The sequence below is a fragment of the Salarias fasciatus genome, chromosome 5 (genome assembly GCF_902148845.1).
Source record: "Salarias fasciatus chromosome 5, fSalaFa1.1, whole genome shotgun sequence".
NCBI classification, from domain to species: domain Eukaryota; kingdom Metazoa; phylum Chordata; class Actinopteri; order Blenniiformes; family Blenniidae; genus Salarias; species Salarias fasciatus.
The window spans coordinates 14,678,252-14,702,462 of record NC_043749.1 but is presented as its reverse complement, the minus strand read 5'-3'; the positions used below and the strand labels follow the sequence as shown (position 1 = coordinate 14,702,462).

The window sequence follows — 24,211 nt, the reverse complement described above, 5'->3', positions numbered from 1 at the left end:
TGGCTCCTCTTCTGCAACTTGATGGCAACTCCCTTGACTAATCGCACTTGAAGCAATTGAAGCATTTACTAATGGTTTCTTTCTTATGTCTGTATTCTTGCTTGTGTTGTACATCGCTTTGGACAAAAGCGTCTGCTAAACAAAATTGTAGAATTTATTGACACTTTTCAAAGTTGACATGTGATCCACAGGTTACAGGTGTTTCTTCTTTAGGTAGAACAAATGTTCGAACCATAAACAGTCCTGCCTCCCGAAAAACACACAACATCTAATACACTAAACATCAATACATTGAAATGCACATTTATATTTGAAATAATTGAATCCTTTTCACAGCCTGATTAAATTAATATTTCCAGGAGACGACTAATTAGAAATGAAAGAACTTTTAAATTTCAGCATGAGAATATTCAATGAATCCATTATTGTCTGACAAAATATAAAAAGTAAAAATAATAAAGAACCCACATAAAACTCAGCATGCAATAGTTTCTATGAGTCACTCTTAACTGCTCGCTTCATGGGCATAATTTTAGTTCATGATTATTAAAAAGCTTTAATGTTTTCCCTGAAACAGAATTAAAAATCTCTGTGTTTCATGAAGGGTTTTTCTCTGTCTGGGAGAGGATGAAATCAGTCGGAGCCGAAGTCCAGCAGAAAGGATGTCTTTTATTACAAGATGCGCAATCAGGGAGCAGATTCACACAGTTCAGAGTCTGTAAGTGAAAAAGCCGAAGCGGTTCTCATCCATCACTGTCTTATACTTTCTCTGAGGTGTGGTCACTATTACATCAGTTACTAAGAATCTTCTGAAGAGCAGCATTAAGCAAAACAAATCCTTAATAAGCGGCCTGGGCAGGGGTCATAATGACCTGTACCATTATGACCCGTACCAGGCCGTGCAGGCACTGCCATCCCAGCAGGACACATCAGCAAGCAAAAGCTTCTTTTAACAGTACAGAGTATCACCAGTGTATTTTTCACCCTTCATTCAGTGTGTCTGATTGGTGCCACAAACTGGGTTTTTTCCAGAACAGTGCAGCTGGCTCATCAGGGATCGTGGCATACTGATGGTCCTCTTCAAATTTGGAAAGAAGAAGAAGAAGAACGGGTTTTCAAACAGGAGCACAGATGTAAGTATGCACTCATGAGACTTGCATAGTTTACATTTTTTTTCAGGATTTTCAGTGTTTGGATGAAAGAATTGAACACAGAGACAACAGGAAAGCATTTATTTTTCTTTTTGGTAAAAAGCGACAAAGGATAGATGAAAAAACTTGTGGTCAATAAAAGATACTCTACTCACGATTAAGTCTACACAAACATCTGAACAAAAGTCATTTTCAGTACATTCTCTACTGTGACAAAAAAATACACAAATATATGATTGGCTGAATTCAAGTGAAACACTGGCATGTCGCTACAGTTTAACTGATTTTTTTTGGGTCAATTGTGTTTTTCTTCATAGAAATAATGAATTTAACATCAGTTTTCACAAAACAATATGCATCCTCCTTTTAAAAGGCCACATCATGAAAAAGCTCACCTGCAGGAGAGTCAGCAACAGGTTCAAAGATCACTTCAGTGAAGGTCTCATCGTTACCTGCAGGCAGCTGGTTTGACATACGGGGACATAAAGACCAGATAAAGAAGAGCAAAACTCTGAGTCACAGATTATAACTAAGATTTATGAACTTCTGTCCACCTGAATGAGCTTTTTATACCAATCAGTGATTAACTTGATGGTTGGTTTTATAGTCGAAAATACAACAAAGAATCATGAGTCTCATTATTCTAATTCCCAGGACGTGACGCGCGCACACACACACACACACACACACACACACACACACACACACACACACACACACACACACACACACACACACACACACACACAAATTACCAGTCTTCCAATATTCCTCATCTCCACAGAGTCACCTGTGAAGCAGCAAAAGCAATAATTTCCGAGTCGCTGATGTTGTTGAATGTTATACTTTGTGTAGATATTATTGTAACAGGTCTGATTTTAAAATGTATTGTATACATTACCAGTGTGGTTGGGCTGAGATCTAAACAAAAAAAGCAATATTGAAATGATGAATAGAAGAGAGAAGAGAAACAACATGTCTGTTTTGTTGGTCGTTCATTAAAGACATGCAGTCTTAAAGAGGAACCATTTTTTCTGCTGTTTCTGCAGCTTTTAGTGTCTTTAAGTCGGGTGTTGCTCTGCTGATTGAGCTCAGAGCGATGAACGCTGTACTGAGTTGCTTCATTCAGACAACAGGAAAACTTAGTTGAGGTCAAATAAGGTAAATCTCAGTTTCAGACTGGGAAAGGGGGAAAAGTCAATCTGCATGAACTTTTTATTAAGTCTTACCTCTGGTGAAAATATTTATCTGAAAAATCAAACATGAATGGATTATGATTAAAGATGATTTCAATTATCAAATAATGATTGTCATGTCAAACATGTGAAATCATGTTAGTAGTAATTCAACGAGTGTTCAGTTGAGATCAGTTTTAAGCAGTCTTACTGAATCCTTATATCAGTGACATTCTCACCATTTCTATTGCTGCAGAAAAGTGTCATTCCCAGTAAGAAAATGCCCAGAGTCAGTCCACAGCTTACTCGAAGCACCATCCATTTCCACCACTCTGCTTTAAGAAATGATTGTCAGCATTTCCAAGACTGTGTGGAACAACAAGCCAAGACTCAAATCTAATCTTTCACAATAATGTATTTGTGAAGAAATCCCACTGAGTAGGACAGCCTGATGGTGGAACGAAGGACAAATTAGTTTTTTCATGGCAGCTGCAGCAGCATGGAATTCAGAAACAGTTTCATAAGGGGGTAAAGGTGTAATTACAGTAATAATACAGTAAATAATCACAGATTTTAAGATGTCCTCAGACATTCAGTCACTGGAAAACTCAGTAACAGTCACCTGTTTGTTTCATCAGTGTTCTAGGATCAGACTGTGAGCTGACTGTGTCACTCAATGTAGAAACAGTCAGACCAGTGGATTTAATTCATATTTTGTTGGAAATATATTCATTTGTCATGTCCCACCTGTGGTCACACTGAAAGGTACAGTCATCGGGGTCGTGGTCCACTCATGCATACCTGCAATTATAGAAGCAAGAAGCCAGTGTTTATCCTTTCTCTGATTTACAGGCAAAAAATCTCTCTGAAACTTATGTGTCCCTAACAAATGTTTTTATTTGTAAAAAAAAAAAAAAAAAAAAAAAAATCCGAAAAACTAAGATATAAAATATTCACACAGGCAGAAACTGTATAGAAATCCTGTGTTGAAGTACACTGCTTCCTAAATTAGACTAAAGCAAAAGCAATGCTGCTTCCTTTTTTTTGTAAAACCCTACATTATAAAATGCTCTTTGTCTCAGACTGACTTTACCACTTCATCAGCAGTGGGCTATCTATCCATTCATCTTTTATTTTTGCTTTACCTAACAGGATTGTAGGACTCTGGAATCAGCTGTCTCTGAGTGAAAACAGGGTTCAGGATGGACGGGTCACTAATCCATGAGCAGCATTATGTCCATAAAAATTACACTCCCTCTTTCTGGACTGTGGGCTCCTCATGGGGGAATTCTTGTGTCTTCTAGAGTTCTTCAGAGCCATGCTGTCCAGGACACACACTCCTGGTAGGACCATCCAAGGTGGACAGGTCTGGACTGAAGGCTCAAAAAACAAGCCCAAAACCAAACCTGGTCGGGAGGAAAACTATTTTGTGTTTGTGCTTCTGCACCAACAATAACTCAGAGTTGTCAGTCTCTAGGAGGAGTGGGAGAGGTCCTGGAAAAGACACCATCATCCGATTCCATAGTCTTACTGGTGACTTTAACTCTCATGCTGTAACAACCAGGTAACCTGGACGGAGGTGACTGGGAGGAACGGTCTGCTCAGCCTGAATCGATGTGGGGAGTTGTTGTTAGACTTATGTGCTTGTCAAGGATTGTCCATGAGCTAAAAGATCTGCAACTGTTAAGTTTGCAGAAGAAGGATCAGTGACATGGAAGGAGTTGGCCTCAAGAGGAGTCTTTATCAACCTGTGTTCATCCAGAGATGACATCCTCTGACCTCGAATTAGGAAAGCGTCTGGAGGTGGAAGGAACACACTCCTCTCAATGCAAGAGGAGGGCCCGAGGTTTCTGACATTGGTTAGCATGATGTTACAGAGGTCGAAGGTGAACTAACAGCTTTAGTCCATGTAGAAGTCCGACCTGAAAAGTTTGACTTGTTGAAAAACAATTAATCCAGTCAGCGTCACATTATGGAGATCTTTAAAGTGCATGTCTGACCAAATAGAAACGGATATCTGACATTTCTATTCTGTAAAAGTCATTTGTGGAAACAGAAACTGTAAAATGTCCTGGAGCCTACATTTAAAATCGTAAATCATATCAATGAATCATCAATCATAAATTATAACTGAATAAAAATCTGTAACACAGTTAACAGGGAATTAAACAAGTTGAGACTTTTTCTATTTCACACCTTTGAAACACATACTTCATCATCGTCAAGAGAAAACAAACAGTAGTTTTTCCTTACTTCCTATCCTGATGGAGAGGATGTGGCTGTCTGGAGAAATTTGGTCTGTTCCTCTGTGCTTCACAGTGTAATAACATGTTAGGTCAACCTGAGCAGGTGAAGTCTGTTTTGCAAAAAACAGAAGCTCAGCTCCTGTTAGACTCCGTTCACAGGAGATGGACTGTGAAACTTTTGTTCTCATGAACTTCAAATAACACCCAGTCACGGGAAAAGATGACGGAGTCGTGCACTTTAACATGACTGAGTCCATCTCTGTGATCACTGCAGGATATCCTGTCAGTTCAGGACGAGGAACTGGAAATGAAGCACATGATGAAATATTTACTGTATTTCTCTGTCACATGAGGCCAGGTAGTTCTGGATAACTTGTTTTACAATTTATAAACCATCATTGAAAAACTCCTTTTTTTTAAATACTTTCTGGTTATCTTCACTGAATTTGAAAATGCAGCTGATGGTATTAAACATTTGATTATTATTTTAAAAATGATTAAAACATAACAAATCAGGAAGGGTCAGAACTTCTTCATAGCTCTGTGCAACTTTGCCGTTCATCCCACCAGTATATGTGGCATAAATTATATGGGAAATACAAAAAATCTGTAAGTTGTTTTTGATCGGTAGCTTTGATATTTGTTTTAAAAATCAATTAAACCACAGATCTACCAAACAACAACCTCCAACCTATTAATAGGCTTCTATCAATGGGATGAACAGCCTGCAGGCGTCTCTGCTGGGAGCCTGACAGACTGTTAGTGAGTTGGTTCAATGTGTCATCAAAACAAGTAATCACATTTCCCCAGGCCTCAGTCTTGATTCAACGTTCTGTCTACTGTGACCCAGTCATCTACACCGTGTTCAAACAGCACCGCCGCTCATCCCACAAATGCATGTTTCTTGGTCCAATTCAAAGTGAAATACCGTTAAACAGACTGTGATTTTAGCAGAAGAACAGTCAAAGCAAAGAAATAATCGGTCAAAAAACAGGATAATTTTCTTGATATTTTTTTCATACTACAAGAGAATACTTACTGCGTATGATGACAGTGGAAATGTTGCTCATGGGAGATTGATTTGCATCCAGGTAAAAACATCTCACTTCAACTTCAGATGGTGAGCTTTGCCCCGCCATTGAGAGCAGTTCTTTTCCTGTCAGTGTCTTCAAACAAGACGGACTTTTGGCAGGTTTTTGTCTTGAAAATTCAAAATAACATGTTGACAGATTAACAGATGGTGGAAGCTGACAGCTGATTGTGACTGGATCTGTCTCTGTGATCTCCAGTGGTTCCACCATCAGCTTTGGTTGGAGAAGGTCTGAAAAGTTGAAGAAAAACTTTCTCTTTAAATAACTCAGTGTACACTATGTGCAGGGTATATACTGTATAATATATCTGCTATTTCGCACTATAGTAGTGTAGTTATTTACTGTTTATCATGATGGTTGATGAATCGCTGTCTGGAGATATAGAATGAATTGCACCAAGCTTTACAGAATAAGAACATTTCAGTTCCACCTCAGCAGGTGAGATCTTCTTTACCCTCCGGAGCAGCTCTGCTCCTGTCAGCGTCTGAACACACAAGCCTTGACATATATTCAAGGTCGAGTGGTAGAAATCACAATGAGACACAGGAATATCCGATGAAGTGTGACAGCTCACTGTGACCGAGTCTGTCTCTGTGATCAGCGATGAATTCACTGAGACTCTGGGTTGAAGGAGGGCTGAAAATTCAGAAGGATAATTTGCAAAATAACACTCGTGTCAAATAGCATTCAGCTACAAGCAGTCAGATTGTTGATACAGGATAATACAAGACACAGTAAAACTGACCGTGTGCATTGTCCTTGCCAAAAGCACCTGACAAAAGAAAAAGGAACATCATCCCTGCGTGGTTTGAACAGTTTGATGTAAAAGCAGAAAGATTAACACTCATTGCATTTTTTTAAAAATGATTTCTAATGAAATTTAAAAATTTTATGAGAGTTTTTACTCACATATAAAGACAAACAGCAGCAGCTGAACAGTCATAATGAAGCTTAACGCAATAAGTCTGTGGTGGGACTGCAGTCTTCGGCTGAAGTTTCTCTGCACATATCATGCTCTCAAAAAAAAAAAAGAAAGAACCAGAAGTGACCTACCATAACCACCGAAACAGAAAGGTATTGCTTTTAGACTGACACAACAAATATAGGCTCTTCTTCTATAATGGTATCTGTTTAAAGGACTGACTGATTATTTTCTCACTGTTCTTATATTCTTGAAAGTCTCATGTACTTACACGGCCATTTATTTGTTTCAGTATTTGGTATTCAAGTGTTAGTGTCTTGGTCTCTTTCCTCTCCAAGTCGAAGTGGGCAGTAGAGGATTTGTGGGGCAATCGCTTCATAAAACCCTAAGCGCCCTGAGCATCACAGGAACAGCAAGGAGCAGAGCCATCAAGAACATCACCGAAGCAGCTGAGAAAGCCTCGAGATGGCTCTGGATTCGAAGAGGAGAATTAGTAGTTACTGGATGTAACTCCAGTTCTACGAGTAAGTGCGTGCCCGCCTACGGGCTTCGCTAGTGGCACACCTCCAATCTCTGTCCAATCCACTGAGACTATACAAAGCTCGACGCACCAATCCCCCGCACGCGATGGCGCAGCGCCACGCCCCACACCGAGGGTACATAACCTCGGATGGCGCTAAGCAAACCCTTCTTCTGACGTAGCAAAAACAAGGGAAGCAGACAGCTGGGCCAGCAGGTAGGCGGGCACGCACTTACTCGTAGAACTGGAGTTACATCCAGTAACTACTAATTCTACTTCGTAAGTGCTTAGCCCGCCTACGGGCTTCGCTAGTGGTACTCACCAAGGCGAAGGCCGTAGGTCGATGAATGTACTCCCAGCTGGCCTGCTGACGGGATTGGTGCGTAAGACGGAAGTAAACAAACCGTACGTCCAGAACGGCCGTAGAACTCCCGAAGGACGAGGCGGGCACCTAGCGATGTAGCGCGGCCCACGACGTACAAAGCATCGCCACAGCGACACACACACACGCCGGCCGGGAAACCACAGCGGCAGGCGGTGAAGGGGGGGACCCCTGGCCCGCGTTCCACGCATGGGGAGCGGCAGCGAACCCAAAAACAGCAAGCGGCAGAACTCCTGCCCCTGCAACACCGTAAACAACATCCGCAGACCGCGGCAGAGCCGAGCGGCAGATGGGGAACCCCTGGTCCGCGAGCCCACCCGGGACGCGGCAGCCAGGCCAGAAGGACCGAAACGGTTAGACGACTGAACTCCTGTTCTCGCCGAAAACCGACATGGCCACAGAGTCAGTGCACATATCCAACAGATACGAACGCACGAAGGTGGACGCAGAGGCCCAGGAGGCAGCCTGGCAGATGTCACTCACCGTGACCCCTCTGCACAGGGCCGCAGAGGCAGCCACACGTCGTGTGGAATGAGCACGAATCACTGCTGGTGGCGAGAGATTCTGTGCCTCGTAGGCAGCTGCAATAGCGCCCCCCACCCAGTGGGCGAGATGCTGAGAGGTCAGCGGGGAACCACGCCCCCGGGCTCCAAACCTCACAAACAGCTGGTCCGTGGTGCGAAAGCCAGCTGTGCGCTGGACATAAAGACGCAGAGCCCTGACCGGGCACAGTGACCGCAGGCGTGGGTCGTCCCCAGACGAACCAGGCATGGAGTCAAACGTCCTGACCCGGATCACTCGCGACCGGAAGTCCGAAGTGATCACCTTGGGATGAAAGGCCGGGTTAGGCCAGAGGTGCACGAGTCCCCCATCCTGGCTGAACACCAGGCAGGATGGGTGGACTGACAATGCGCAGAGATCCCCAACTCTCTTGGCGGATGCTAGCGCCAACAAGATGGCGGCCTTAAAGGAGAGAAAGCGGTCCTCCGCCTGCTCCAAAGGCTCGAAAGGAGGTCCCTTAAGGCCCTCCAACACCACATGGAGGTCCCATGGAGAGACCACATGCCTGGGGGGCGGTCGCAACCGACACGTCCCGTGCAGAAACCGCTTCACAAGCGGGTGGCTGCGTGCAGAAAAGCGGCCGAAACCACCGTGGCCCGCTGTGATGGCCGATGCAAACACCGCCAGGGTGGATGCAGCGCAACTGCTGTCCAGCAGGGCCTGGAGGAACTCCAAAACTCCACCAACGGTGCAGGAGACCGGGTCCAAGCCCCTCTCCGAGCACCATGATGTGAAGAGCTTCCACCGAGACCTGTAGGCCTTGACAGTAGAGGGGGCCCTGGCACTCTGGATGGTGGACACCACCGCTGGGGGGAGGTCTAGTTCCACCAGCCTCACCCGCTCAGCCTCCAAGCCAGGAGCCTCCCGCCCAGGAAGGGGCGGGACCGAAGGGCGCCTCCTGCCTGCTGCAGTGCGTCGGGCCCGTCGGGAATCGGCCACGGGCCCCCGACTGCCAACTGAACCAGGTCCGGGAACCACCGCGCACTCGGGGTGTCCGGAGCCACCACGATCACGTGAAGATTGTGCAACCTCACCCTGCGCAGCAGCGGGGTCAAGAGGTGGACTGGAGGGAACGCGTACAGGATGCCCGACGGCCAGCTCCTGTGTGCGAAGGCGTCTACCCCTAGAGGGGGGGCGTCTGACAACCTGAGCGAGAACCAGAGCGGGCACTGTGCGTTCTCTGCACTGGCGAAAAGGTCTGCCACTGGGCATCCGAACCTGCGCCAGAGTCGGGCTGCGACCCACGGGGACAGGCCCCACTCGTCGTGGAGTGGGCCTCCCCGGGACATTCTGTCTGCACCGACGTTGAGGACTCCGGGCACGTAACGCGCCCTGAGAGACGCGAGGTGCCGGTCCGCCCACCGGACGATCTCCGCCGCTATGCGATGAAGAGGGGGAGACCGGGTCCCCCCCTGCCTGTTCAGGTACGCGACCACCGTAGTGTTGTCCGTCCTGATGAGCACATGGCTGTCCTTCAGCCTGGCTTGGAAATGGAGCAGGACCCTCTGCACCGCCGTCATTTCCAGCACATTGATGTGAGTGGGAGTCAAATCCCAAGCACCGCCCACCGCGTGGTGGTCTAGGGTGCCTCCCCATCCCGCGAGAGACGCATCGGTGAACACTTCGACGTGATGCGACACGCAGCCCAGGGGAACTCCTTGCATTAGGAGAGCAGGATCCATCCAATAAAGGAGATCCTGGCGTGCTTGGGGCGGGATCGGGAACCGTTTGTATCCGTCCCACTTTCCCACGCAGCGGAGGCGTGCAAACCACCGTTGCAGCCTGCGCATGTGTAGAAGGCCCAGCCGGACCACTGGGTGGGCTGCGGCCATTAAACCCAGGACGGTCCTGATCAAACGAACCCCGACCAGGGGTGTGGTCACTGCAGACCTCAGGGTCGAGAGAAGGGAGGTCCGTCTCTCCTCGGAGAGGCGGGCAGTCATAGAGAGCGAGTCCAGCTCCAACCCCAGATAAGCCATGCTCTGAGCTGGGGTGAGTGCGCTCTTGTGTCGGTTCACCATGAACCCCAGGAGCTCGATGTGGTGCAGGACCTGGGTTGTGTGCAGCACAGCCTCCTGATGAGAGGACGCCAGTATGAGCCAGTCGTCGATGTAAGTGAGGATCCTCAGACCATGACGACGGAGGGGCTCCAACGCTGCTTCGACACACTTGGTAAAGGTGCGAGGGGCGAGAGAGTAGCCGAAGGGGAGCCGGTTGTATTGAAAATACCTGGTCCCTACGGCAAAGCGGAGGAAGGCTCTGTGCCTTCTGAGAATGGGGATGTGGAAGTAGGCGTCCGTCAGGTCGATCGAAGTCATCCAGTCCCCAGGTCGAATGCTCTCCAGGAGGTGTTTGACCGTCAGCATGCGGAACCTCCTGGTGGCTATGTGAGTGTTGAGGACCCTCAGGTCCAGAATGGGTCTTACACCCCCGCTTTTCTTGGGGACCAAGAAGTAGGGGGAATAAAAACCCGAGTGCGCCTCTGTCGCGGTCAGCTCCGTGACTGCACCCCGGCGGAGGAGTGAGGCTACTTCTGCCTCGAGAGCGGCCGTCCCCGCAGGGCATGCGAGCCGCGTACGAAGGATGCCGTTGAAGAGAGGCGGACGACAGGCGAACTGCAGGGCATAACCGTTTCTCAGCGTCCTGGACAGCCAGGGAGAAAGCGGTCCCAACATAACACGCCACGTGTGAAACCGGAGCGTGAGTGGCTGTACCACGGCCAGCGGGGACGGCCCACCCGTCCTCAGGAGACGGGGGGCCCCCGGCGAAAGGGCTGTGGAGCAGGCGTCCCCTGAATGAGAGCGGGCGGCCGCCAGGCGGCCGCGGACCGACGCTTTGCTGGGGACAACCCGAGCAGAGGCAGCGCGATCCCGGAGTTTTCCGGGTCGCTGTCCTCGGTGCTGATGTCGGAGCCTTCCGGATCGCTGGCCGTGATGCTGAAGCCGGAGCCGGGACGCTCAATAGCGGGAGCCCGGGACGGCAGAGCTCCGCTGCTCCGAGGCTCCGCTGTGACAACACACGGGGAAGCCGAGGGAGCGCTGCCGGGAGCAACACCAATAAGGCCGGGATCGGGGCACTTTACGGCGGACACCCGGGCCGGCGTGAGTCCGCCGCTCGGCGGAGAAACTCCGCTGGGAGCGGCATGAGTGGCGCCGGGGCTGGGGCGCTGCACGTCGGCAGCCCGGGGCGTAACGGCACCGCCGCTCTGACGCCTCGTCATGCTAACACGAGCGGAGGTCGGCGGACAAACGCTGCTGAGAGCGCTATGGGTGCGGCCGGGGCCGGGATACCCCACGGCGGGGATCCGGGCCGGGCCGGAGCCGTCGCTCTGACGTTTCGAAATGCTCACTCGAGCCGAAGCCGGTGGAGAGTGCAGCCTGAAGCGTTCCCATCAGCAGCGCACCGCTTGCGTGACGCACACAGCGGGAAAGCTAGCGGCTCCAGCGCGCTGCTATGCCCCGCGTCCGCAGCCGCATTGCGGCCAGAGCGCGAAGAAAGCGCCGGTGAAGAGGCGGTTCCGTGCGCATTCCGCTCACCATCCTCAGCCGCCTTATCGCGGAGCGGGAGGAGGGAGGAAGAAGGGCCCAGCCGGGTTTTGCACTTTTCGATCATGCTAACACGGGGGAGAGGAGGGACTGCTGCTCTTTGGAAGATGTAACGGGCCTGACGGCCTTTATTTGCATGTTTGCTGGCAGGTGCGGGTCGAGCGGACGGGGCGCTCCGTGTCTCGGGAGCGCGGGACCGTCTGGGCTGATCGGTGCCCCGGGAGGATCGGCGGAAAGACGGTCCGGTCTGTCCAGGTGCCGAGGTGCTCCAAGGAGCGGGACGCCGCTGGTCCGCGGAGCGGCGGCGGAGCGGCGGCGCTGCGGCGGCGGCTCACGACGGGGCTGGAGGTGCGGGGCGAGCTGCTGCCTCCAGGCGCTCGATGATCACCTGTATATTGGGCCCAAAAAGAGAAGAGGTGGACAAGGGGAGTCCCAGGACGCCCCGCTGGTCCCACTCAGATAAAGAAGACAGACCAAGCCACAGGTGCCTCATGGCGAGCTGTGCGTTGGCCATGACGTGGCCTCCACTGACGGCGATGGCTCTGCACATGCGCATCAGGACTTCGGCCGTATTTTGGACTTCCACGATGTCTTCGGGGGAAAGCTGGGACTTCTCGTGGCAGATCTTGTCCACAGAGCCCAAGAGGAAGGTCATGTTATTGGCTAGGGCGAACGTCAGGTTGCCGCTAGCGTAGCCACGATCCAGGAAGCTCGCCATGCGCCTGTCCCTTTCCGACGGCAGCACGGGCTTTCCGCCGGGCCAGGCGGAGGATCGGGGGAGGAGGCACAGCCGAACGGAGTCCTCAATGGCAGGCACTCCGGAGACCGGCAGCCAGCCCTCCACACAAGAATACTCTCGGTAGCCCTTCACCGTACCCTTGGCGGCAAGTGGCGTACCCCAGTCCCGCTGCACGTGAGCTTGAAACGACGGCACGGCGGGACATAGGACCACAGTCCGGGACCGAGCCCGTGGCCGGGTTGCCAGCCCGAGTGCAAAATCACGCTGCACCGGCTCCGGAGGGTCCGGAGGCTGCGGCGGCAGCGCGAGGCCGGTGCGCTCGGCGGCTGAAGTGAAGAGCCCCGCGAGGTGCTCCACAGGCTCACGAGGGAGACGGGATGCGGTGGAGGCGGAGTCGAACCGAGTCGAACTCCGTGACACAGACACGCTGCTGCTGCTGCTGCTGCTGACGCTGCCGCGGATCTCGGCCCAGTCGTAGGCGGCGGCGGCGGTCTCCTCGGCGTCGTTGCGCCCATGAAGGCTGCTCGCCGCTGGCTCTCTTCGAGCGGCAGCGCGAGGCAGGCCGGGCAGGAGGTCCGCTGGCGGTGATGCTGCCAGCCAAGGCAGAGGAAGCAGAGCTCGTGACAGTCCTGCACGATGAGCGGAATGCCGCAGGAGCGGCAGGAGAACCGCCCGACGCCCGATGGCGACTGGTCCCGGGCCGGCGAATCCATTCAAGTCGAATCTTGATCCGTAGAAAGAGGCTTCCAAGTCTCATGGAGATGCTGAGAAAGAAGAAGGGTTTGCTTAGCGCCATCCGAGGTTATGTACCCTCGGTGTGGGGCGTGGCGCTGCGCCATCGCGTGCGGGGGATTGGTGCGTCGAGCTTTGTATAGTCTCAGTGGATTGGACAGAGATTGGAGGTGTGCCACTAGCGAAGCCCGTAGGCGGGCTAAGCACTTACGAAGTAGAACCATGGGGACTAGTAAATGCCACCTGAACACAAGTCACGGTCTGATCAACCGTGGCTGGGTTGCCTGAGTAGGATGTATGATGTTTGAAAGACCCGAAACATCCGATGATCTCAGGTAACATCACTGATGATGTGTTCAGGTGCATCAGAAGATTCTGATGTATGTAAGAACCTTGGTCTCTTTCCTCCCCAAAGCTAATTTAATGTTTGTCGGCTATGTGTAGCCGGGTGGTTGGGGTGTAAAATGAAATACAATAATATAAACATTAACTTATAAACTGTAAACAATAACAAAGCCAGCTGGTATAACCAGCAACTAAACTAAAATAGCCCCGCAGTTAAATAAGGCAGCACAAGTAGGTGGACTGAAGAGGACAGAGGCAAATTAGAAAAATATAACTTTTATTTTACAGTGGATACAAATAAGACATTCCATTTGGTTTAAGATATTTTCCACCCAACCACTTTCACACAACAGTTTGGTTTGTTTTGTTTTTGTTTTTAGAGCGCACACTTAAGAGTCTTTGTGGAAGGCAATGGTGCCCCCACGTGGTCGCTCGGCCCAAACAGTCCAGGTCCACACGGCAGGGCCAAACAACAGGTGTACGTCACCCTGGTTTGCCACAGTGCTCTGCAGCAGCAGACAAGGAGCCAATATGAAGTGGGAGAGGAACACAAAATCCAGAGAGGGGTACAAAATCAGGCAGTAGAGGAGGCCCGTTCGGAAACCTAAATAAGCAAGCTGTATTAGCCTATGTTTTTACGGATTAACTTTATGAATGAAGAGCCCCACTACTCACCAAGGCAGCACTCTGAACCAGGAGCAGCAGGAGGAAGACAGACCCTGCACTCAACTGTAAGTCTGAAACAGCGCGCAAAACGTCCCATGATAGTTTGCACATGGCTTTATGAATGAACGTTTCGCTTATACTCACCAATAAAGTGCTTCACGCAAGAAAGGAGAGCGAGGAACTACAAGGCAGCCCACACATACGAGACCAGAAACCTGTGATGATGCGGATTAAGGCCTCAGTATGCTCCCCTGTCGCTGACAACCCTACGCCGCTACTGAACATATCTTGCTTCTGCGTCAAGGGATTACTCTCCTCTGCCAAGCCGCTAGCAGTCACAACAACAATGCGGCTCTCGTAGCTCCGGCTTTACCTAGACATAGATCTGTAGACATAGATTTGTAGACATACGTATCTAGACACACGTGCATTTACCGAACATATATCTGCATATATGACATATCTGGTGACACCGGGCTGTCGTGGAGGAGTGGTGTGAGTGGACCATGATGAAATATTGGTGAAACTAATGAGCTTTTGGACGATTAAAGCCGTTTGAGGAGCGGCTATACACATAGCCCCGTCTGTTAACAGTGCTAACACTGCTAACAGTATAGGGATGTGCGCTGCGCAATTTCGGATCTAAATTTCTCCCGAAGCACTGTTCGGATCAGAAAAGCATTCCGGGTGAGTTCTACTTTATTCTATAAACAACGCGAAAGCGGACCAATCACAGCCTTCGACGTTCACATCACCACGCGTCGCCTCGACGCGAAGTCACAATTTTCGGGAGGCGCACGTCAAGCGGCTACGACGTAGATGTCGTAGTAACGCCGTCGCGGCGACGGGGGAGCAAACTGAGGCCTGTAGCCATCATAGGAACGCCGTCATAGGAACGCCGTCATAGGAACGCCGTCATAGGAACGCCGTCGCGGCGACGGGGGAGCATACTGAGGCCTGTGAGAGTCTGAGCTTGTGAGAGGTAGATATAGTCTGGCTCACTTCACCACACACAGCCTGACCTCTGGAACCAAATCCTTCAAGAAGGGCTGGACTCTCCATTTCTGTGGCGTGCTTCACATTTCTGAGCCTTCGGGTCAGGAATCGGTGCCTCACTGTTGTCTCGGCTTACGGGCCGAACAGCAGTGCAGAGTACCTGGCCTTCTTGGAGTCCCTGGGAGGGGTGCTGGACAGTGCTCCAACTGGGGACTCCATTGTTGTACTGGGGGACTTCAACGCCAATATGAGCAGCGACAGTGAGACCTGGAGGCGAGTGATTGTTATGCTCGGCTTCCCTGATCTAAACCCGAGTGGCATTCTCTTATTGGACTTTTGTGCTAGCCACAGTTTGTCCATAACGAGCACCATGTTGGCGGACGAAGGTCCAGCTATGTCTTGGATGCTCGAGTGAAGAGAGGAACAGAGCTGTCGACTGATCACCACCTGGTGGTGAGTTGGATCTGCTGGCAGAGGAGGAAACAGGACAGACTTGGTCGGCCAAAATGTGTTGTGCCCACTGTGAGCACGGTTTTCAACTCCTACCTCCGGGAGAGCTTCTGCCAGTTCCCGAGGGAGGCTGGGGACATTGAGTCCGAGTGGACCATGTTCTCCACCACCATTGTTGAAGCAGCTGCTCGTAGCTGTGGACGTAAGGTCTCCGATGTCTGTCATGGTGGCAACCCCTACACATGGTGGTGGACATCAGAAGAAAGGGCTGCAATCAAGCTAAAGAAGAAGTCCTATCGAGTTTTGTTGGTTTGTGGGACTCTAGAAGCAGCTAAGAGGTACCGACAGGCCAAGCGAACGGCAGCCTAGGCGGTTGTGGAGGCAAAAACTCAGGTCTGGGAGAAGTTTGGAGTGGCCATTGAGCAGGACTACCGGTTGGCCTTGAAGAAATTCTGGCAAACCGTCCGGTGCCTCAGGAGGGGAAAGCAGGTCCCCACCAACACTGTTTACAGTGGAGGTGGGGAGCTGCTGACCTCAACTGGGAATATTATAGGATGGTGGAAGGAATACTTCGAGGACCTCCTCAATCCCGTCTCCTCCTCTTCTGTGGAGAAAGCTGAGAATGAGGTCTCAGAGGTGGACTTGTCCATCACCCAAGCTGAAGTCACCAAGATGGTTGGTAAGCTCCTTGGTGGCAAGGTACTGGAGGTGGATGAGATTCGCCCTGAGTACCTTAAGTCTCTGGATGCGCAGGGACTGTGCCATTGGATTGGCAGACTGGGGTGGTGGGGACTGTAGGATGTGCTACAACTATTGCGGGATCACACTCCTCAGCCTCCCTGGGAAAGTCTATTCCAGAGTACTGGAGAGGAGGATTCGACCGATAACCTGATTAACCTGAGATCCAGGAGGAACAATGCATTTTTTTGACTTAGTTATGGAACACTGGACTAGCTCTATACCCTCAATATAAGGCTCGAGGGTTTGTGGGAGTGTGCCCGACCAATTCACATGTGTTTTGTGGACATTGAGAAGGTGTTGAACCACATCCCTCATGGTGTCTTGTGGGGGGTGCTTCAGGAATATGGAGTTCAGGCCCCTTGTTAAGGGCCGTTGAGTCTCTGGGTGAATTCCAATTCTCCCCTTAGCCCTTGGCCCTAACCCTTCGTTTTGCCCATTCACGTGAAGTGGTCGGGATGTCCCGATTCTACTTCACACCCCTTCAGACCGAGGGGGAGGGCAGAGTGCTAGGGCTATCTGGCCCTCGAAACTGAGATTTTCCAGGGGCACACTATAAAACGAGGGCTATGTGAAATTTCCCACATTGCGCTGGGAAATGCCGGCAAAATGCTGACGAAAACATCCGTGGCAGCCAAAGAAATCTACACATGTGAGTATTTTTTGTTAAAAAAAAACAAAAAAAAAACACTATTTTAAGGTTGCTGCAATGTTATGTGACAGCTCGTTAGCGTTAAGTGCATCTGCTCATGTAACGTTAACGATTAACTTGTTGTAATTTCTGCACGACCATGACACCTTTTATTGATATTACTGTAGCTTGCTTTTCTGCTTTGAGCGTATAAGACACCTGAAAATATGCCATTTGTGCTCCGCTAGTAAAGTAAATGTAACCCTCCCGTCGCGTCTGCACCAGGTTTAGGTTCGGGAGGGAGTTTGATTGAAAATCTCTGATATATCTTTTTAGTTGGATCTTCTGTCCTTCATTCAAAACACAGTAGTTACACAATCATTCAAGTCAACAATCAAATATCGTTTATCAGTACAATTTGGGGTGGAACTCAATTTAAATTGCCCCGAGCCCCACGTTGGGCGCCACTTTTGTAACCCTCCCTTCGCGTCTGCACCAGGTTTAGGTTCGGGAGGGAGTTTGATTGAAAATCTCTGATATATCTTTTTAGTTGGATCTTCTGTCCTTCATTCAAAACACAATGACAACAAATGGCAGTTCAAAAATATATTGAAGGAACAACACAAGAATCAACAAGAATCAACTATTTACAACAATAATTTCGCCCACATCTTTTTCTTTCAGTCAAGATAAATGTCCAATACACACTGGCCGGCCAGGCAATCAAAACCAGAAAACCAATAAAGAAAAAACTATTGAGTGCACTCAGAAAAATCCTACCGCCCCTTTAAAACGAGTGTCCATGGGATGGCCCAAGATGGTGGAGATGGGGAATGGAGACGATGAAGAAGGGGATGAAGATGGATATCACCCAGAGTGGCACGCTCTGAAGAATGGGGTCGCGGGATATCTGTTCACACGGGGTTCAATGGGGGTCTGGTGCATCTGGTCAACTCCTGCAGTCGATCTCGGTCACACATATATCTTAATTCTTGTCTAAAATAATCAAAGCTTCTGTTCAAAAACGTCTGAATAGTCTGGCGCAGGCCAGGGGAGAGAACCAAGATGGCGGATCTCAGTGAGATAGCCACTCCCAGCTTTTTTCCGTGCACGAGAATCTCTTTCTAGGGACAATGACAGATCTCTACTGACACCTAGTGACCAACTTCAAGCACTAATTTTGAACAATCAATGGGAAATCAGAAATATACAAGAACAGACAAAATAATTAACTTGGGGTCATTAACCCTGGTTACATAAACATTACCAGAGCATTATGCAGTATCACGGACTGTAACATTAACGTCAACGTGCACCGCAGCAGCACTGTTTTTTGTTGTGCTTCTCTCCTTCTTCTTCTTCTGTGATGTTTTACAGCAGCTTGCATCCCGTTGGTTGCATTACTGCCACCTGCTGGTCATTATGATTGGAGCTTTTTTCCTGCAGGCTGTCATTTGTTGTAAGAATTTATAGAAAGAATCTGAAGTTCATATATGTAATTTTTTCCAACAAGCCATAGATTTTCGTATTTATGATACAAGAGTTATTATGATACATTCTAAATTTAAATATCTAAACATAATTAAAGATATGCTTACAGTGGAGTTTTTACAACTGTGACACGTATCCTTTTGCACTTCTGCTACTGTGGTTTTATGTTGTGTTGTTTTTGTGTGTGTATGTATGTTGATGTAGCACTTTGCCCAAGACAAATTTCCTACTGGGACAACAAAGTTATCTAATTTACTACAGTACAACAAAAATGTCAAATTTCATCAAGACTAAAATTAAGACTAAAACTAAAACTAATTTCAACAGACTAAATTTTAACTAAAACAAAACAACTACAAAACTAAAACGTGACTTTAACTAAATCTAGTCTTTGGTGAGTGACTAAAACTAAAATTAAATGAAAAAGTCATGTCAAAATTAACACTGGTTTTGTGTCATAACCTTTCACTCATATTTCACTTTACTTTTTATACAGGGAAGAAGAATAAGAAGAGGAAGAAGAGCAACAACCTAATTCACTTTTTGAAAGAGGAAAGTGCAAAGGAGCAGAAGTGCCACAAAGAGAGTGAAGCCAAAACTGAGCATTTTTTTAGCCTTTTTGCCAGATGCAAATAATTAATCCTTGTCCAACCATGGTGTGTAGGACCCTTTTGCACATTTTATTATTGTTATGGTTCATTAAATATATCAGAGTCAGTTTTTTGTTTTACAGAACTACTGGTTTGAAAAAAATGTTTATTTTGGTTGTTGTGCAATATTGATGGTGGATGTTTACACACAGTCAATCAATCAATTTCAATCAATTTATTTTTGTATAGCCCAGTATCACAACAACAGTTGCCTCAGAGGGCTTCAAGATGTTACATTGGTTGGTAAAAATAAAAACGGTGAATAAGCATAATATTAATATGTCAAATTCACAGTAACGAGACAAAACGAAGCAACCACCGCCTTAGACCCTCACATCCGGCAAGAAAAAACTCCAAAAACCCAGTGGGAAAAAAAGAAATCTTGGGGAGAACCACAGTATGGAGGGATCCCACTCCCAGGGACGGACAGCTTTGGCAACAGCTAGCATGAGATAATAAGAAGTAAAGCCTAGGAGTATGTTGAGTACAGTCCGTTGGACAGTCCAGCAGCTTAATCCTTATACATGTTTATACTATTTTATCAATTTTGGAGCAAAAAAAGTTAAAACTGTTGCTGGTAATGCCAATTGCATAATAAAATGCATTCTTTATAATTTGTATAAATTATTATTATTAACATTTTTATGCATGCACACAGAAAAAGCAGAAAAAACAATCCAGGGTTAGCCCTAACCCTAGCCCAGGAGAGGGAGATTAGTGCAGCTGGAGATGGCATCGTCAGCTCTTTTGTAAACAATACCGGCGTCATTTTACTACGTCATGGGCGACTACTGATGACGTACGATGATCTTGAAGGTTTGTCCCATTTCTTAGGAGGAAATTTCAAGCCCTACCCCTTGACATTCCGTTTCAAGGGGTAGGGCCAGGGCCGGCCCGGGCTTCGGAGGCGCCCTAGGCAAGCCCGAGACGAGCGCCCCTGGGGAGCGTGTTTTTCGAGCGATTCCAACAGTTGTTGAGCGGGGGGGGGGGGGGTTTATGTGTGCTGAGGAGCGATGCCGAACGATACCGATCAGTGCCGAGGGGCGCGGTGCGTCAGACCACTGCAGAGCGGGGCAGCGCAGACCGGGGCACACAGAGCATCGTGGCGCCCCCTGTACGACTGCGGCACCCCCCCCCCGGGACGTGGCACCCTAGGCGGCAGTCTAGTTCGCCTATGCCTGGCCCTGGGTAGGGTGAGGGGAAGGGTTAAGGGCTAGGGCTAGGGGAAGGGAAGAAAAATAGAATTGGAATTGGGCCTCTGTATGACCGGAGAAGGAGTGTGGTCCGCATTGCCGGCAATAAGTTGGACCTGTTCCCGAACTAGCACGGACGACGGGCCCAAGCTGCAGTCTATGCTGGACACTAGGGCATTAAGGACTTCAGTTTTTTTCAAGTCGACTTATCCGTCAATAAATTATCATCACATTGACAGGGGGGGACAACATGGACACACAGCTGCCCAGCAATGAGCAACTTGCATTAAAGTTCACTGCAACGTAGCCATGTAGATTTTAACCCGAACAAAACAAAGGCTAACACCGTGAGTTTTCTTTTACATTTAAAGCAGCGGCAGCCAAGACGCACACCGTGCGTGTCTTCATCATGTTTTGGGAAAAAAAAAAAAAAAATAGCTTGCGTTGTCTTAATGAAAAAAATACCAAAATAATCAAAAACCAATGGCTTGCAAAATTATAATTCAATATTAGTCTTGTTTGCATGGTTCACAGAACAATGGTTAGACAACAGTTTTAACGTGAAATAAATGGAAATTATACGTCAGAACCGCAAATAGGCACCAATCAGAAACCAACTTCAGCCTGCAACGTGTCTCAATTAAATAATAAAGTAATCATAATCAAAACCCAATGGTTGTCAGAATTATAATTCAATACTGGTCTGGCTTGCATGGTTCACAGAACATTACCTAGAAAACAGTTTTCAAAGAGAAATAAATGGAAATTAAATACTTCAGAACCGCAAATAGGCTCAATGAGAAACCAACTTCAGCTTGCAATAAAAATAAAGAAAATAGAACTCACCAGCCTCTAAAGATAAAGGATAAAAAATAATCCTTACTGTTATAATATCCTTATATCACAATCAGTTTAGTAATCCTACTGGCTTGTGCTGCATGTTTTCCTGGAGAAAGATGAGCGCATCCACACCCGCTGGATGGAGACTTGTGCTCTGTCGGGTGATCAGGTGAGAGAAAAAATAATCAACAACTTTTCGACTCGTCCAAATTTACGTCGACTTGTGCAACAGAAGTCGACTTGTCGACTAGGCGACGTTTCTGTTAATGCCCTACTGGACACTCTGAGGCAATATATCTGTTGTCGAATTTACTCTCTGGCAGCTAACCCAAGAACAGACAGCCTCTCAGTATGGGCAGAGTTGAAACATACCACCAAGCCCTTGCTGCACGAACTAAGTGAGCACAGCCATATCATGTAGCAGGAGGAGGCCCTCTCCGGGTTTGCAGTAATTAACCAATCCCTGCAGGGGTAGCTGTGTATAAAAGCAGGCCATTCTCAGTGGTGCAGCCTCTCTGTCTTATCACTGATATTGTCCAAGGTTATGCCAAATGAGATGGAGGACAGAATCTCGGGGAAGACTTCTATTCACTATTATCAGCAGTGTGTTAAAATCAGTTCCGAGCATAGGAAGAACAAGAAAAGAGCAAACGGTAGTCAATCGAATAATGTTGGGTCACACCTATTTAAATAGTTCTCTGCATCTAATCGGAAAACACATGACTGGGTATTGTGAGAAATGTCTTAATAATACTCCAGAAACTGTTTTGCATGTTTTGTTTGATTGCTCTCATTCCGATAGTGAAAGGTCCATTTTCAAAGAGGAATTAAGTAAATAAGGAATTCATCAGTTTTCCCTGAATAGTGTGGCATATAGTCGGAATGCATTAATCTCATACCTTGTTTTAAAGCGACACTAAGGAACTTTTCAACCTTAATAAAACATTTTAATACGATGATACATCGACTTATAACTAGTTGAATGACCCCTCTGTCACGGCCTGAGGGCGTCAGTATTACTTTCAACTTGCTGCTAGATGAGTGACTGTTGTGAAGCCACAGACTCCCCACCTCTCCTACTGGGTGATCAATTTGGATGCTTTTTGTCCAGGAGCGGCCAACTAATCCGCAGTGGAATCTGCCAGCTGTTTTGTCCTTCCGGGTTGCTTCAAAGTCCAGTGTTGGCACCCATAACTACGCCTTGTCTGCCTCTGTTCCTTGGAGTCGGCCATCTGCAGTTTGCTGCACTCCCGTCGACCTGCTGACATCCTGACAGTCGATTACATGCTTGTGGGACACCAGGAATACACAGAAGCAATCCGCTTACTTTATTATCTTTTCTTCTGATTAAGTATATTTGGGTTAGGTGTTGGTATATTTCTTTGTTCTTTTGGTTATCTTTTTTTATTTAATTTTGTTTGTTTGGGTGGGCCAGTTACATGTTTGCATTTATTTATGTTACTTGTGAGTTGTGGCTGCCCTCCCACTCATGTTTAGTTATTAATTTTCTTTTTTTTTTTTGAATGCATGAATGTGAGGGGAAAAAAAAAACCTTTTTAATTCCCCTTGTCTTTTTCAGTCCCTTTCAGAAGCTGAGAGCGACGGTGGTGGCATCGGTGTCCCTGGGTGATGGTGTCTCCCTCCCATGTGATGTACTGTGCACCCTTTTGGTTTGAGTGTGTTCACCTTTATTTTCAGTGAGTGAACAGGCCCACGTGTGTCTGGGGTGATCCTTCCGAGGCCTTCATTTCCCCTGCTACCTGTGTCCCACCAGTAAGCCTCAGCTTCTGATTGGGCTCCCCCCTCTTCCCCTTCTTTTAAAGAGAGTGAATGTGTGTTGAGATATTTAATTAAGATATTTTCTGTTAGCCGGAACCCACGTCTCCTGCTTCTTAAGCCACGAACCTGAGTGTCCTCACAAATTATTATTTTCAGTTTATTTCTTTGGGTGCAATCCCCAAGGTGGCATTGTCTGGCTTCCTTTAATCTGATTCATCTCGCCACAGAAGCAAACATGGATCAAAAATCAAATCAAAACACATTAGTCAAAATTCTTTTTACAATTATGGCTGCATTATGGTCAGGGGCCAAAAGTATAATCTGTTTTTCTGACCAAACCAACAAACGAAAATGGAAAAAATGGCTCAATTTTCCTTTTTTCGTTTTCAACCAAAAAACGAAAAAACGGTTTTCTCTTTCTCAATTCAAAACCAAAAACGAAACCAACACAAGCAAATTACGGCCGAATTTTGTTTTTTGGATTTCAATTTTTCGTTTTTTAGTTTCAGGTCTCAAAACGAAAAAACGGAAGCACGTGACCCCTGACGTCACGGGTCAAATGGACTCCCTACCAAAATAAAAGCCTTACTAATAAATGGGCAATTAAAGATAAATTGCGTTAAATAGCGTTTTTATTTTTGCACAGCATTTATTGCATACACTACTAGGCTTGTAATAATGTTGGAAAATAATAATGATAATTATTATTACAACAATACCACTACTACTACTACTACTACTACTACTACTACTATGAGAATAATTATAATAATAATAATGATTACAGGTCTGCTGCCTGGCCTGCATACATCTAATTCGCGGACGCGAGATCGATAAGTGTTCACCTTTTCGATAAGTGAGACATGTCTGTTGATCATAAAATACGTGGGTCATTTTAACTTTGTGACATGTCAGCTGCATGGCGTGTGCTGATGAGAAATGTTTCCCTTTTTCGCCCAGTAGATGGCAGCGTGAGCCAATTTAGAAGAAAATCCAGTACTCAGCTGAGGCACTGGACGCGCGCACGGCGCTTCTGATCACCTCCCATGTTAACCTATCTGACTGGCCGCACACAACACGCAGGGGAACGCCACGCGCGCCGTGGCTCGCGCTCTGCAGCCGGTCCGCTCCGCTTCGTTCTATTTTTCACGCGAGTCACGGGCGCCGAGAGCGGCAATTGTCAAGCTGGATCAAGCAGATCGGACCAGACAGGAAGTCGGAAACAGAAAAGGCAAGAGAATCCGGTCAATTTTCAAAATAAAAAAATTAAATGACGATTAGTTACGGTGTTGCTCGTCCGTCTGTCACTGGGTCTAATCACAAGAGAGATGGACACACACACACAGACATGCACGTATGCACCCAATC

The 24,211-nt window shown here is 47.7% G+C and overlaps 1 protein-coding gene across 3 annotated transcripts in view; it reads right to left on the bottom strand.

Annotated features, from left to right (window-relative positions):
• Positions 1–743: 743 nt before the first annotated feature.
• Positions 744–24,211, bottom strand: part of LOC115388992 (flocculation protein FLO11-like) — a 34,571-nt gene continuing 11,103 nt past the window's right edge. The window contains exons 1-12 of one of the 3 annotated variants that reach the window (XM_030092340.1): positions 6,573–6,619; positions 6,409–6,435; positions 6,006–6,299; positions 5,612–5,893; positions 4,580–4,873; positions 3,074–3,127; positions 2,566–2,658; positions 2,381–2,399; positions 2,053–2,072; positions 1,907–1,941; positions 1,547–1,613; positions 744–1,078 (exon numbers count right to left, since the gene is read on the bottom strand). In XM_030092340.1, the coding sequence (XP_029948200.1) occupies positions 981–1,078; positions 1,547–1,613; positions 1,907–1,941; positions 2,053–2,072; positions 2,381–2,399; positions 2,566–2,658; positions 3,074–3,127; positions 4,580–4,873; positions 5,612–5,893; positions 6,006–6,299; positions 6,409–6,435; positions 6,573–6,606 (1,317 nt within the window). In that variant the 5' untranslated portion in view covers positions 6,607–6,619 and the 3' untranslated portion in view covers positions 744–980. Of the gene's footprint in view, positions 1,079–1,546; positions 1,614–1,906; positions 1,942–2,052; positions 2,073–2,380; positions 2,400–2,565; positions 2,659–3,073; positions 3,128–4,579; positions 4,874–5,611; positions 5,894–6,005; positions 6,300–6,408; positions 6,436–6,572; positions 6,620–24,211 lie in introns of those variants that run through there. The other 2 variants (XM_030092334.1, XM_030092333.1) reach the window with 2 other exon arrangements.